A 13,918-nucleotide genomic window follows, 5' to 3' on the forward strand; every position below is an offset into this window, starting at 1 on the left:
GATCAAAGTATGAAAGCAACTAATCAGAAGCTTAATTAATAATTACATAACAAACACGAGGAAAAGACATGATTAGGTAAGCTAACTTGTATAGATTTTTATCTCGATTGAAATTAAATAATGTCACGTTCTCCGACGAGCATAAGGCGAATATTTAAAAACTGAATGTACTAAGGTGGCGTATTTTGAAGAGAAAATGCCGGGACAATTCTGTTGGTATTCATAGTCTGCAAGATATTATTCGAACTAGAAATAAAAGTCGGGATTGATCGGCATAGGAAAAGTGAAATCCACTCACCGGACTGAATCCAGGGTACGTGAAATTGACAAACTGAAGCTCCGGGAAAGACATCGGAAACTGAAATGATTTTTACGCGGCGGTGCTTGATATAATTAAACCACAGCCCCCGGTTGTTAGTTGGAATCGGGGCCGCGGTTTAATTGTATCATTGTATCTCGATTATTATATCAACCATTGCCGTGTAAAAATCATCTCAGTTTCAATCAATCAGTTTCCAACCCGGGGCTTCAGATTGCCAATCTGGACGTCCTCTGAACTTGGCTCGGTTAGTGAATATCACTTTTCTTTGCCCGACAATCCGACTTTTATTTCTACTCCGAATTGCCGATCTTTATTTCCAGTCTAAATATTTTGCTAATTTAAATTAAATATTAACAGAATTCTTCTAGTATTTTCTCCCCAAAATGCGCTATCTTTACACATAAAACTTTTGTACTTCCCTTAAGCTCATCGGAGAGCGTGAGATTATTTAATTTGTCTACCACCGCGTCGCGCTGAGGATGGCTTCATGAAAAGCCGAAGCGCACGGTTCGTCATTTGTATTGGATTGTTAGTTGCTACACCGAGAAAATTTGTAATTTTAAAACTTAAAACTTATCCTGAAAGTTGTGTAATCGTGGGACAACACGGCATTTCGAAGAATTTTGAGTTTTTTACTAGCAAAATGTATGGTAAAAGTTAAAAAAAATCTTACTACTAGAATGTATGGTAAAATTTCAAAAAAATTTACTTGTAGAATGTATGGTAAATTTTCAAAAAAAAAATCACTAATAGAATGTACGGTAAATTTAAAAAAAATTTACTAGTAGATTATATAGTAACATTTGAAAAAAATTTTACTAGAATGTATTTATTTGATGTATTTACTAGAAATTTCACTAGAAAGTACGGCAAAATTTCAAAAAACTCACATAAAGATCTTCAAAATGCCACGTTGTCCCACGATTGCACGAATTTCGAGGTAAATTTTAAGAGAAAATTCTCCCTATACGTAACGTTAATTCACGCACAAATAACCACTTGATTCTCAAAGCCCTGTCCTTGTTACTCGTCAACTTCGAGAGTCCTTAATTAATTGATGATTTAATGAAACTTATATCCTCGAGTTATATTTATTACCGAGACGTTATGAAATATGTAGATATCAGTTATAGAGATGCCGCTCCGCGTTATATCGCTCCGCTTGGTATCGTGTAATTCGCATAGCTGGAATTCTTGCGCGAACGGATACGCATCGACAACTTGCACCGTTTCGCAGGAGATCGCCTTATTCTATCGCGTTTATACCTCGCTGAGGCCGTAGCTTTCGCCATATCTCGCGAAATGCGCGCGCGATACGGCGCGACGTCGCGTCGAAGTCCTCGCTTACGACTCGATTACAGACTATCGAGCTGTTGCCGGGGCTATTAATAAATCTTTTCCCTGTCGGTTGTATATCGCGCAACGTTTAATCCCGCCTGGAAAAATCCAATAATTCAATCCTATTGTAATTACATTCTTGGAAAAAGGGGCGCCTCCTCCGCGGACTCTTTCTCGGAGGCGCGACTCGCCTTTCAGCCTCAGTGGCGAATATTGAAAATGTCGCTTTTCTCGCACTCGTATAACTGCCGAGTCGGTCAATAACTTTAACGGAGTCTCGCCTTTACTTTCTTTTAAACGTATATTTATAATTGCAATTTTGTTTTCAATGTACTTATATTAATTGTTTTCCAATATTTTGAAATAATGTCGAGCAACGCGAAAATTTAATAATAAATAGAATTATGGAAAAAGCGTATCTACAATCGTTTGCAAGCATGTCGAAACGAAACGACTGCGAAATATAATACTTGAAAATTGATTAAATCTCTCGTGTCTCGCATTATCACGCTCTCTCTCTCTCTCTCTCTCTCTCTCTCTCTTGTTACTTCAGGCTCGATTAACTTTACTGCGGCGAGAAGGCGAGTTCCCACGTAAGTCGAATCTGGAGAAGATCAAGCTCGAAGTTCTCGAGTCGCTGCGCGCCTCTCCGCCGCGGTTATGCTATTTCGGGGAGAACAGATACTGCGTGTTGGTGCAATATAAACTACGCGTTCATGCATCCGCCGAGATCGATCCCTGCCAGGATCTGCAGTTTACGTATATCGACGCTGCAGTTTCGAAACAGTTTCGAATTTTTTTTTTTGCGGGAGCGACGGACCCCTGGCTAGAACCGCGAGTTCCGCGCTTTCGCCAAAGGGGCGGTTTAATTAAAACGTACAGGGTGTCCCATGGGAAGTTGCTGAAACTATTATTTACGGATGCACGCAGTTATTAGAGAAACAAATATATCGCTTTGGAAAGAGGAGAGTCGGCAATTTTTAATGGGTGTAAATAAAATTCAACAAAACGTTTGTATACCAGTTTATTTATTCGGTATACAAAATGGTGAAACGAAAATTGTAGAGGGAAGTCCCTAATTATGGGATAAGCTCCTAATATGAGATAGCGGAGTTTCTGAATATTGAAAACCTGCTATCTCATATTAAAAGCTTACCTCGTAATAAGGGATTGTCCTCTACTTACAGTCAAACAAGCTGGTGATAAATATTTTCGAAGCGCGTAAGGTCTTGAATAACTCCATAAAATTATGCATAAAATTGTCGATAATTCTGCTAAAAATAACCATTTTTACGGAAAAACTGTTTTAATGGATTACCAAAAAATGAGGTGACGCAACGCATAAATATAACTAAATAATGAATTCTTATCTTTTCGTTCGTAACTTTCATGTTCTGTATTTAGCATGAAATCTCCCATAATCTACTGTACACATCTTTTCCTCTAGAAGGACTCGATAAGGAAGACCTTTTCTTCCATCGCGCTTCCAGTTCACACGTTTTGACACGCACGGGCTCGCTTCCACCGCAGCCAGAATAAAATTGCCGACTTTTCTCTCGGAAAATGACATTGGCCTCGGCAACTTCCCAGACACCCCGTAGCCATGAGCTGCTGCGTTCAACAAGATACCCTCTCGCGTCTCACACAAAGGGCAATTTTCAAATTGCCAGTGCCGACGAGAGCTGATCCCGATTAGCGTCGAGAGTTTAACATACTGCATAGACACGAATGCCCCGTGAGCCATTGCGATTATCCATCCACCATTACGACTGCGCTTCATTAGCGGGGGAGTCAATGCGCCCGCTCACCGTTAAATTCGCCATTTCGCATCGCCTCAATTGATTCGCATTTCTCTGTTGCAGTGAATTTCGATCATTTTCAAATCCTACGCGCCATTGGGAAAGGCAGCTTCGGCAAGGTACGTCGCTGCGAGTTGCTTTCCGGCGAGGATCACGACGGGGGGATGGGGGGGGGGAGGGATGTACCGCACGGGGGTATCGCTACAAACCGAGCCGGGCGTTCTCGCGGCTTTTATTCGCGTATTCGATGATTTTGGAATCGGTACAGATTACGATTTCCCCGCGCCGTTTATCCCGGACGGAAATCCCCCGCGGTCGGTCCGGCCGGCATATACTCTTTCGCGTTTACGCAGGCGCTCTGCGCGGTCTCGCTAATCGAACGGTAAAGTAATTTACACGTCGCTTCCCGTCCGTGCGGAAAACGCGCCGAGCCTCGAAAATGAACTGCAGGACTTTTGTCTTTTTTTTTTGTTGCCATTACACACAGTCCCGTCTCCGTTGAGCCGCGCGAATCGCACGTAGTCCGTTGCCGAACGCGTTTACTACGTAAATGTATTGTTTGAAGAACGCGGCGCGGACCAACGGGCGCGTGTTTATTCGGTTCGTAACGCAAGAACGCGACAAGCACGAATTGCATTTATGCCGCTATAAAATGCCTCGCGCTCCTGATCGTAAAAAAAAAGTGCGTTCCTCGGTGCGCTTTTACATCTATCGGGTATGGTCGCTGCAGAAATTCTGAAACTCGTTCACCCATTTTTTTTATGGGGAAGCGAGTGCGCGACGCCGCCTATTCTTGAATAAACATTAGAGTGAATTAAATTTTTATAACGGACGACCCCGCTGTCGTTCGCGGCTTGAAACTGTTCTCCGTTTATTCGAGATTTTTTTACGAAAAAAATTACAAAATGTTTCTTTCCTCGAATAACACGTAATTAGACGCTGAAGAAAAAAGTTCGCCGCCACGGCTAATCATGATTTGCTAAAGATATTTTGCTGCCGTAGCTGTAAATTTCGAAACCACAGCAAACGGTTTGCTGTCGCACCTAACGTAATAGGCACAGTAGTAAAATATTAGCTATCGCAGCTAAATATTAGCTGCTCATATTTTCCAACTAAAATTTAGTTGCCGCCTTGCAGTTTTCAGCTACGGCGGCTACATTTTTTCCCGTGTGCAAGTTTCACGCTGAAAAAAAATTTTTCGCTACCGCGCACGGAGAGACCGATATGGTTATCACATGTCCAATTAGGGTTGCTATCCGCATTTTCAGGGTAGAGACCCCTGTAATCAGAGACTGGCCAGAAGAGTTCGTTAAATTCCGTTTCGTTACGATCGTAGGAGAGTGAGATAGCTCGTGTTTCTCTCTCACTCGCAGGAATTTGACGAACTCTTATGGCCAGTCTCTGATTACGGGGTCTCTATTTCAGGGTATCGTGGATGGAAGTGGTTCTGGTTAGCGAGCTGATCTCTCGGTAAACCGGCGCGCCATCACACTGTCTGTAAAATTCCCAAAGAAACTGAACGCTCGAGTCCGTCGTGGATAATTAGGGTTAGCACAGCCCCAATAAATAGTAATAGTTGTCTTCACTGCTTATCATACCAATGTTGGTTTGTGAAGACAACTGTTTGTGCGTTTTGTGCAGCAAACTTAAGCCGGTATTCATAGTCGATTCTTATTTCAGTATCATCTTAAGTATTGTCTTAAGACGCCAATACGGCTCTGTGATTGGTTGAAAAGTTATAAGAGTATACTTAATTTATATAAGAGTATACTTAATAATTACTACATTAAGAGTATACTTAAGATGATCTTAAATATAAGAACGGACTATGAATACCGGCCTTAGCGAATGTTGCAACGCAAAACAATGTAGACGCCCCTACTATTTATACGGCGACATTTTAACTTTGGTTATTTTTGCCTCAGCCGGTCTTTCCGTGTAGCTAATCATGATTTGCTAAGAATCTTTTTTGGAGCGATACAAGAGCGGAGTAAAGCAAACATCAGTACCGCAGTATATCGCGTCCAGATAAAGAAACGAAGAACGTTTTAGCTGCCCATTATTCCGCAAGGAAATGAAATGTTCCGCGAATCTTCAGTTTGCCGAGACTCGGGGAAACTTGCACGCGGCCAGACGGCTTTAGCGACGGATGGCACGAATTCGCTGGGCGGAATTAAGTTTCGGTGCAATTTCTGCTAACAGGTCTGCATCGTGCAAAAACGTGACAGTACCGGCAGCATGTACGCCATGAAGTACGTACATAAAAACGAATGCGCGGAACGGGGCGCCCTGAAGAATGTGGCGAGGGAGGTGGAGATCCTGTCGAAGTTGGAGCATCCCTGCTTGGTGAATTTATGGTTCAGCTTCCAAGGTAAATCGTTTTCCGAGCCATCGATCAACCTTCGAGTCATTCTTCCAGATCTCGTGGGAAACGCGTAAAATGTACACAGCTGCTCCGCAGGAAGAACTTTTTCACGAATCCTCTATTAACTCCGTCCTTTCATCTCTTTTGTCGCTGTGAGAAACGTTGACAGCGCGATATTTTGCGTTGAGAAAAAAAGTTCGGCTTTGATCAGCTGATCTCAAAGAAATTAACACAAATAATAGCTTTATACGGAGGGGCTGTGAATCTCTTAGGCCCAGTTTTTCTGGGTCAATTGTTAACCAAAGTTCAGTCGACTCTCCATCTTTTTTTTATATTATTATCTGAGAAGAGATAGAGAGTCGACTAACTTCTGGTTGACAATTAACCAGAAAATGAAAAACCAGGCCTTAGTACATAGACATAGTAAATATAGACTGAGCGTCCCATTAAATAAGCCGAAGCTTGTGAAGAGAGAGAGAGAGAGAGAGAGAGAGAGAGAGAGATTTAAGAAGATTTTCTTTCTCTGTCTTACACCATCGTAAAAGTAAAGAATCGTGCCTGCGCAGTACTACACATGCGTGATTCTCCCTTGTCGCGATGAATTGCAATTTGTGCTAAAATTATAATATCTTGTTGCGAATTAAATGTGTAACAATCGCCTTTTCTCATGAATTAATAAAGATCGCGATAATGAAAGGCAGTGCACAATGATGGATAATTATCCCGCGAATTCAAATCCACGAGGAAACGAACACGGAAATAGGGGAACGTTCGCGGAATGAAATTTAGGTATTTACAAAAAGAACTCGTTGAACATTTTAAACGGATTTTTATTAAACGCTGGTAATTTCTCTCACCGCCCGTCCATTTAATATCCTTATAATTAAATTCCGAATTTCTGTTGAAAACAAATTTATCCGCTCTCACATATTTAAGGAGGTTTTAATCTGCTAATTATTTCATTGACATTGCAATGTTCAATTATTGTTACTGTATTTTTCCATCTTTCACCGGAATCGATTGAATTATTCGCCAATCCTTACGGCATCAATGGACTTTGTCTTTTTTATGTAAAGAGGATAAAGCAAATATTAAAGTGCGAAAAGCACGATATTCTCGTTATCGCGCGAAACCACGGGCGTGATGTCTCTTTTTCGGATTTTTTTTTGTTTATCCAGTCGACAAACGCGTATTAAACGATTACGCTTATCTCGCAAAAACACACAGCACTTTATTGAAAGAAGCCGAGTCCTCTCGACGTCCTCTCGGGAATACGGATGGTGCAAATATTTATGCAAAAACGAGCAATATGAAACTCGCAGTTGCCGTGAAGACTTTAATGAGAGTCTCATCAGTCCACCGGCTCTCTACGTGGCTCATATATTAAACGAGATGCTCGGACGTGGCTTGTAAATAACGAAACGAATGTTATCGAATTTTTTGTCGTCAAAGATTTTGATGGATAGGTCGCGGTATAATTTTTAAATAACAGAAGAGCGCGAGCAAAAGAATCACTGGAGTCCTGCGCGCGAAAAAGAAATCGATGATATTATAATGGAGCAAATACAAGCGAGCGGAGGATATAATTGCGACCTCACTGAAAGTAAAAAAAATATATATCAGTCGTGCATATCTTTCCGGACTTTAATTAATTTTAAACTTATAATTGCGCAGTTTGTTAAAATGTTTGATAAATAACGTAATTACAGTTTATTCTATACCTAATACAGTTGTGAAAGATTTTTCTGTAGCATCTAGCTTGTACAAACATCCAACTAACACGTACATGTAAATGTTAATATCCAGGGTTGGGAAGTAACTCGTTACTTGTAACGAAATTACAGTTACGGTTACTTTCTTTTTGGTAACTAACTTAACTTCGTTACTTTCTCTCCATCTTTAACTGTAACTTATCTCAGTTACATTTTTCGATAACTAATAACTAATTTAATAGTTACATTAATAATTGCTTTATTTTTTTTTCAACCTCCATAGATCGCATTAGGTCTTGCATTTGCGCGTAAACGCTTTTATCGACGCTTCGCAATTCAAATGCATATTTGATATTTTCATTTTTACTGCAAGAAAGTAAACGTAAAGTAACGATTCGTTACGTTTTTGAGTAACGCGTTACTTTTCAGAATTGGTAATTTGCAACTTGTCACCAGTTACATTTTTAGCGAAAAACCTGCAACTGCAACCGGATACTTTCACAAAGTAACTTTCCCAACCCTGTTAATATCGTGCGACAATTAGCAGATTACTCCGTGTTGAGATAGAATTGTGTCTATAGAAAAATCAAGTTAAAAGTTGTCTCGTGCCGAGAGCTGCCGTGCTTTCTATTTTCATTCGCGTCGATCATTCGCGAAGGATATCGCTCTGCGCCATTCTCCGCATTTGCCAATATACGCGGAATATATGAGACAAGCCGACACGTGGACAGAAATTGAACGTAGCGTTTAATTTTAACAGAGGCTTTGTGTTCCAATACCTTAATCGCTTTAACGTTTTTAATTTGTATCTCGGCGAAAGAATATCGCCGATAAATGCTCATTGGCAGCGCCCTGCATCGGGTGAAAGAGGCAAATTGTGCATAACGGGATAATAAAGTCGCGGTGATTTCACGTAAATGATGCAAATTACTCGCTGGGAATTTATTCAACAGCTTGCCGGCGATTAACGATATTACACGCGAACCAGGGAAATTGCCGTGTCCATCGATTTCCGTCCTTGGAACGTTTTTAACAGAGGCCCCGCGTCACACAGAATTCGCGCGTGCGGTTACGCGGCGCGCCTGTTTGCCGAGAGAGGCGGCTCGTACCGCGCATTGTTCGCGATCGGTTTTATCGTACCGTACGCGAAATATATCGAGACAATAACGCATCCCCCGAACTCTGTGCCTGACTGTACTGGGTCAATATTGATCGGTCAACCGTTCGACGACCACGCGCCGCTTTCGTCTCGCGAGCGCGCGCTCGTCGAACGTGACGAAAGAGGGTGACCTTGGGGAAAGGGGTTGCGTAGGAGGAGAGGATTACGCCCGCCTGTCCCTCCTGTTGCAGACGAGGAGGACCTCTTCATGGTGTCGGATCTGCTTTTGGGCGGCGACCTGAGGTACCACATCCAGCAGGAGGTCGTGTTCGGCGAGGAGAGCGTCCTGCTGTTCGTCGCCGAGATTGCACTGGCGCTCGACTACCTGCAGACCCACCGGATCATCCATCGGGACATCAAGCCGGACAATATTCTGCTGGACGAGGAGGGTGAGTCCGATGATCTCTTCTTCAGCTCCTATCTTTATCCGCGCCAGCTGCAGCCGACTGCAGCCCCGCGGGGATAACGCGGATATGAATTTACACATTTGCGACCGGGTGAAACGTAATTCGCACATCTCCGACGACAACTCTCCTCATATTTTTTACGACTCAATTCGTTCTCGCTTCCGCACGGGGAATCGATCGCGGGCACCCTTTTATCTACGGGCCGTACTTGTACTATCTATTTTCTCCTCTTATCTGTTTTTACACACCCTCGACTTCACATGGACGGTATCGACTATTTTTATTTGCTACACTCTAACTTTCTTATTCGTTGGCTCATTGCTTTCAAGCTCGATGTGTCTGCCCCCTTGTTAAACTTATTGTGACTCGTTGTAATTTTCGCTTTTTGCAACGCTACACTTTCTTCATGTTTTATTCTCTGATCGGTTAGAGAACCAGTTCAGCTAGCGCCGTAATTTATTTTTATCTATTAGCGACGAGCTCATTTCCTCCTGTGTCGTCACTTATTTTTTGACTCTGCGCAGCGCAAAACGCTCCGTTAATTTCCGCAGCATTCTCGTTTGCTCGTTTATTGTCCCACGACTTTTCCACGTGCTTTCGCATAACACGAGCTTGAATAGTTTATTTATCCGGATCAGGATAATTAATCTCCCTGAGAGGACTTCATTTCGCAAATGGGTTTTCTTTTCCCCACCGCGTATCTCGGGGAAAACACTCGGAAATATGACAAGCAATATATTTCGCATATAAATAATTAAGTTCAATGCAGCGTCTCTTATTTGGCAACTATATACGAATTTAATTTCGAGTTTTAACTCGTAAATTGCTCGATTGTTTCATCCACAGAAACACTGCGTGTACGCATTTGCATGTATACGATGGTGCATTATCGCGCGAGAGCTTTTAATTATTAAAATCAATTATTAATTCTGGATGAATGGACCCATATTTAATTATGATATCGCGTGAAATCGACGTCCATTAAATAAAGCTACGCTGCTCGTTCAGTGAATTTTAATGGGAAGATCGGCGTGAAAAAGGGCTTAAGAGGATGCTAAAGTCATCTGTTTTACCGACACATTCGAATATAGTTTTTGCGCTGCTGAATCTTTTTATTAGTTTTTACGCCCAAAATAATACCAGGATAAGTTGCGGACCGCATAGCAGAACGTTTTTATACTTGAAACACTCGGGTCAGAAGTCTAATGAGAAAGATATTGGTATTTGAAATTTTCAATTTTTTAATCGTGAGCAATTTGAATTTGGCTTTATAAAATTACAAAATTCTTCCACGCGATTACAGTACGCGTAAAAACAAAACGGGGGGTTCACGACTTTATACATATAAAAAACGAAGAGAAATTAAAAATATCGTTTTATAAGTAATAATTGTGGCTAGGCTTCACATGCTGATATTTTTTATTTCTCTTCGTTTTTTATATAAAATCGTGAACCCCCCGCTTTGTTTTTACGCGTACTGTAATCGCGTGGAAGAATTTTGTAATATTATAAAGCCAAATTCAAATTGCTCACAATTAAAAAATCGAAAATTTCAAATATCAATATCTTTCTCATTAGACTTCTGACCCGAGTGTTTCAAGTATAAAAACGTTCTGCTATGCGGTCCGCAACTTATCCTGGTATTATTTTAGGCGTAAAAACTAATAAAAAGATTCAGCAGCGCAAAAACTATATTCGAATGTGTCGATAAAACAGATGACTTTAGCATCCTCTTAAGGGCGCGACGTAATCTCCGCGACAAACGCAAATCGGCCGTCAGTCGCCCCACTTCTGTTTCGAGTCACGGCTTAAACAATGGCCACCCGATTCCGAGTTTCATTTAACACAATGGGAAAGTCGTACCTAGTGTAAACATGGAATGAGACTCGAGTAACCGCGTCCGCGGTGAATGTGGCTCGCGTAAATAAACTTTGAACCTGATCGCGTTAGTTATCGCACGAACGCGTTTACAAATTGGCCGAAAGAGCAAATAATAAAATCATCAACGTGCGAGAGAGGAAGCGGGAGGCTTTCCGGGGGGGGGGGGGGAAGAATAAGTTTATTCTCTCGAGGTGCAATATTTATCATAGTTTTGTATTCAAATACACAGGAAGACCGGCAGAGGCAAAAATAACTAAAATTAAAATGTTACCGTATAAATAGTAGGCGCGTCTACATTGCTTTGTGCTGCAACCCGAGTCAAAATTTTGGTACTATTTCGACACTTTCAGGGATAATTTACACCTATTTAGCTGACCTAGACACCTACATAGACCAGCAATAACCTACTTTGATGACATTATATTTTCTTACGCCTCCCTTGATTCTTTTACTCTACTTTTTTTAGCTCCTACTTAAAAGGACCTACTTTAATGATAAATTGGCAAAAGTAGAAACTTCCGACACTATCAGTTTTAAAGTAGGAGTAAATTTTGTACTTGCAGTTCGACCTCGTTTACTGTCTTAGGTTCTACTGTACAGGGTGTCTCATTTTTAATGATTCACGCAAATATCTCCAAAAATATGAAAGGTACGGAAAAACCTTTCGAACAAAAGTTGTTTGGTTCGAAGGGGGACATAAGGTGGTGCCATTGACTTGACGTTGGATAGTCATTTGAAGGTTACGTGAAGATCACCTTCAATTTTTTTAATAAAACCCCCTATTGTTTATTATACTATCTTATTCTACTAATTTTTTGTTCCGTGCACATTTTTCTGCTCCTCCGGTGCCTTGGAATGCAAATCTCGTGCAAAATAACAAGCAAAAGTAAATTTCTAACGTGGAGACTCTCGTCGTGCGAGAATCTAACGTGTCGCGAATGTCAAGATAGCCGACATTAAACTCGCGGTCGAGCTTTCGCCGACGCGCCCTCGTTTGCGTATCAAGCACCGATTCGGATTCCGGTCTCGATGTCGGCGTCACCGCGGACAAACGTTTCTAATCGCGCCCGTGATTCGGTTACTCCCGGGCGCAGGCAAGACCGGATTATCGTTCGGCAACTGAATTTCGCGCGGCGGATGAGATTATTCGCAAATTCGCGCCGCAATGCGCGGAGCAATCGCCGGGTTTTAGCCGAGATTAACCGTCGGGCTGCGCACGTCCGCCCCAGTCCCGTTCACCCTCAATCCCGCGAGATTAATACACATCCTGAATGTGGATTCAGCAGCGCTGTTGGCGATACAAGACGCCACGGCGACGCGTGGCTGCGCGGAAATTGCCTGCGAGTGCAGACTCGCTAATTGCAACGGACGTCCTTCGCGAGCCAGAATTAATATACTGCCGCTCTCCCGATGGGGGATTTTCTATTATGTGGATGCCTCGTGAAATTACAATCTCAAAGTATTATCCCTCAGCATGGAGAGCCAACTGGCGGCGTACGGAAGCTCCATTTCCGATAAGGTCGTTTGTCAGGAAGTTACCTTCGCGGGGACCTCGACGGTCCTCTTTAAGGTCTCGATGCGGCTCAGGGAATCGTGTAATAAAATAAATAGGGCGAGATTTTATTGTATACTTTTTACCGAGTATTGATATACGCGTATCTACGGTGCTTCGCTCGCCGGAGTTCTTCCCCGGGCTCTTTTCTTCGCTTATCAACGCGGGGAATGTTGCTCCTCAGCCTCCCGCCCCTTCCGGCGCCGAGCCGGGATCCAGAAATTATCGGTGACGGCTTTTTCCACCTAGCTACCCCGGCGATATCGATTTATTGTCAAAATATTAAAGACTGCGCCGGAGGCTGCCGGGAGGCAAAAGCCGGCAGCAAATCTTGAGAGCTAAATAATACGGGCGCGTCTCGAAATCCCCGGCTTTTCGAGGATTTGTACGCATTTGCTAGTCGGGCGATAGGGAACCCCGGTTGCAGGCAAACAAACAAACGGCAGCGGGAGCAATCCGCAGGGCGGATTAGATTGTCGCGATCGAAGGCGACTCGCCACTTGGGCACCGCGAGGAATTCCATTAGCATAAATGTTAGGAAATGATGTATTCGGTTACGTCCGCACGATTACCTTATCGATTTTCCGCCAAGCGAAAATTAAGCCCGTGGCGGTAACGACGGCGAACAATGCGCGGGCACAATGTACCCGCCTTCGACGTCCTCGATCAAGTGTACGAGATCGAAAGGGAGACAGAGATGAGCAGCTAGGGATGGCGGGACGAAAAGGGTTGTGCGTGCTCGCGCTGAAGGTCGGATCCGCTTTAATAGAAAGGATTGACGGCGGGTAGGGAAAGGGGGCTTGTCTCATCGGGAAGCGCCTCGGGGACGTGAGAGGCATGTACACGTACACCTACGATCCCGAAGAAGGGAACCCCTGGGGTGGGCGGAGGTCGCGGGGAAGAGGGTTATCCTAATTTCCTCCTGCACCTGGCCGACGGCTGTTTGAATCCCGAGATTGCCTCTGCATCATTTAAAATTACGCACCGGTGTCCCGGCTCTTATCGCCCGAGTGTTCGTGTCCTATCTAGCGACCCGGCACGCTGCCCGGGGAAAATATCACCCGGGGGCACACACCGGCGACACAAGACAGCTGTTCCGCAAGTGGATTCGCGCCGCGGATGTTATACGACGGTATTGTCGTGCGGAGCGGGGTTTCAATTCGACCTAGGAGAGATCATGCCTCAGTGGTCGAATTGATGAGGCGCCCGCCTAGAGTGTAGGAAAGTCCAGGTTCCACACCCTGGCTGAGGTAATACTTTTCGCAATAAATTTTCCGTGCTAAAAACACGTTGCCAGTTGCGGTCAATTGAAAGCTTAATTATTGCTAGGAGAGATCGACCTCGGGAGCGAAAAGTGTCACCTTGAGGCCTGCGTCCACGTCG

General features: G+C 43.3%; 1 protein-coding gene across 3 annotated transcripts in view; it reads left to right on the forward strand.

Annotated features, from left to right (window-relative positions):
• LOC105562994 (serine/threonine-protein kinase 32A) overlaps positions 1-13,918 on the forward strand; it is a 95,019-nt gene that overhangs the window by 71,296 nt on the left and 9,805 nt on the right. For 2 of the 3 annotated variants that reach the window (XM_012014221.1, XM_012014222.1), the window contains exons 2-3: positions 5,662-5,830; positions 8,887-9,084. In XM_012014221.1, the coding sequence (XP_011869611.1) occupies positions 5,698-5,830; positions 8,887-9,084 (331 nt within the window). In that variant the 5' untranslated portion in view covers positions 5,662-5,697. Of the gene's footprint in view, positions 1-3,522; positions 3,579-5,661; positions 5,831-8,886; positions 9,085-13,918 lie in introns of all 3 variants that reach the window. The other variant, XM_012014220.1, reaches the window with a different exon arrangement.

This window comes from Vollenhovia emeryi, unplaced genomic scaffold, assembly GCF_000949405.1.
Source record: "Vollenhovia emeryi isolate VEMERY1.0 unplaced genomic scaffold, V.emery_V1.0 DF939181.1, whole genome shotgun sequence".
NCBI classification, from domain to species: domain Eukaryota; kingdom Metazoa; phylum Arthropoda; class Insecta; order Hymenoptera; family Formicidae; genus Vollenhovia; species Vollenhovia emeryi.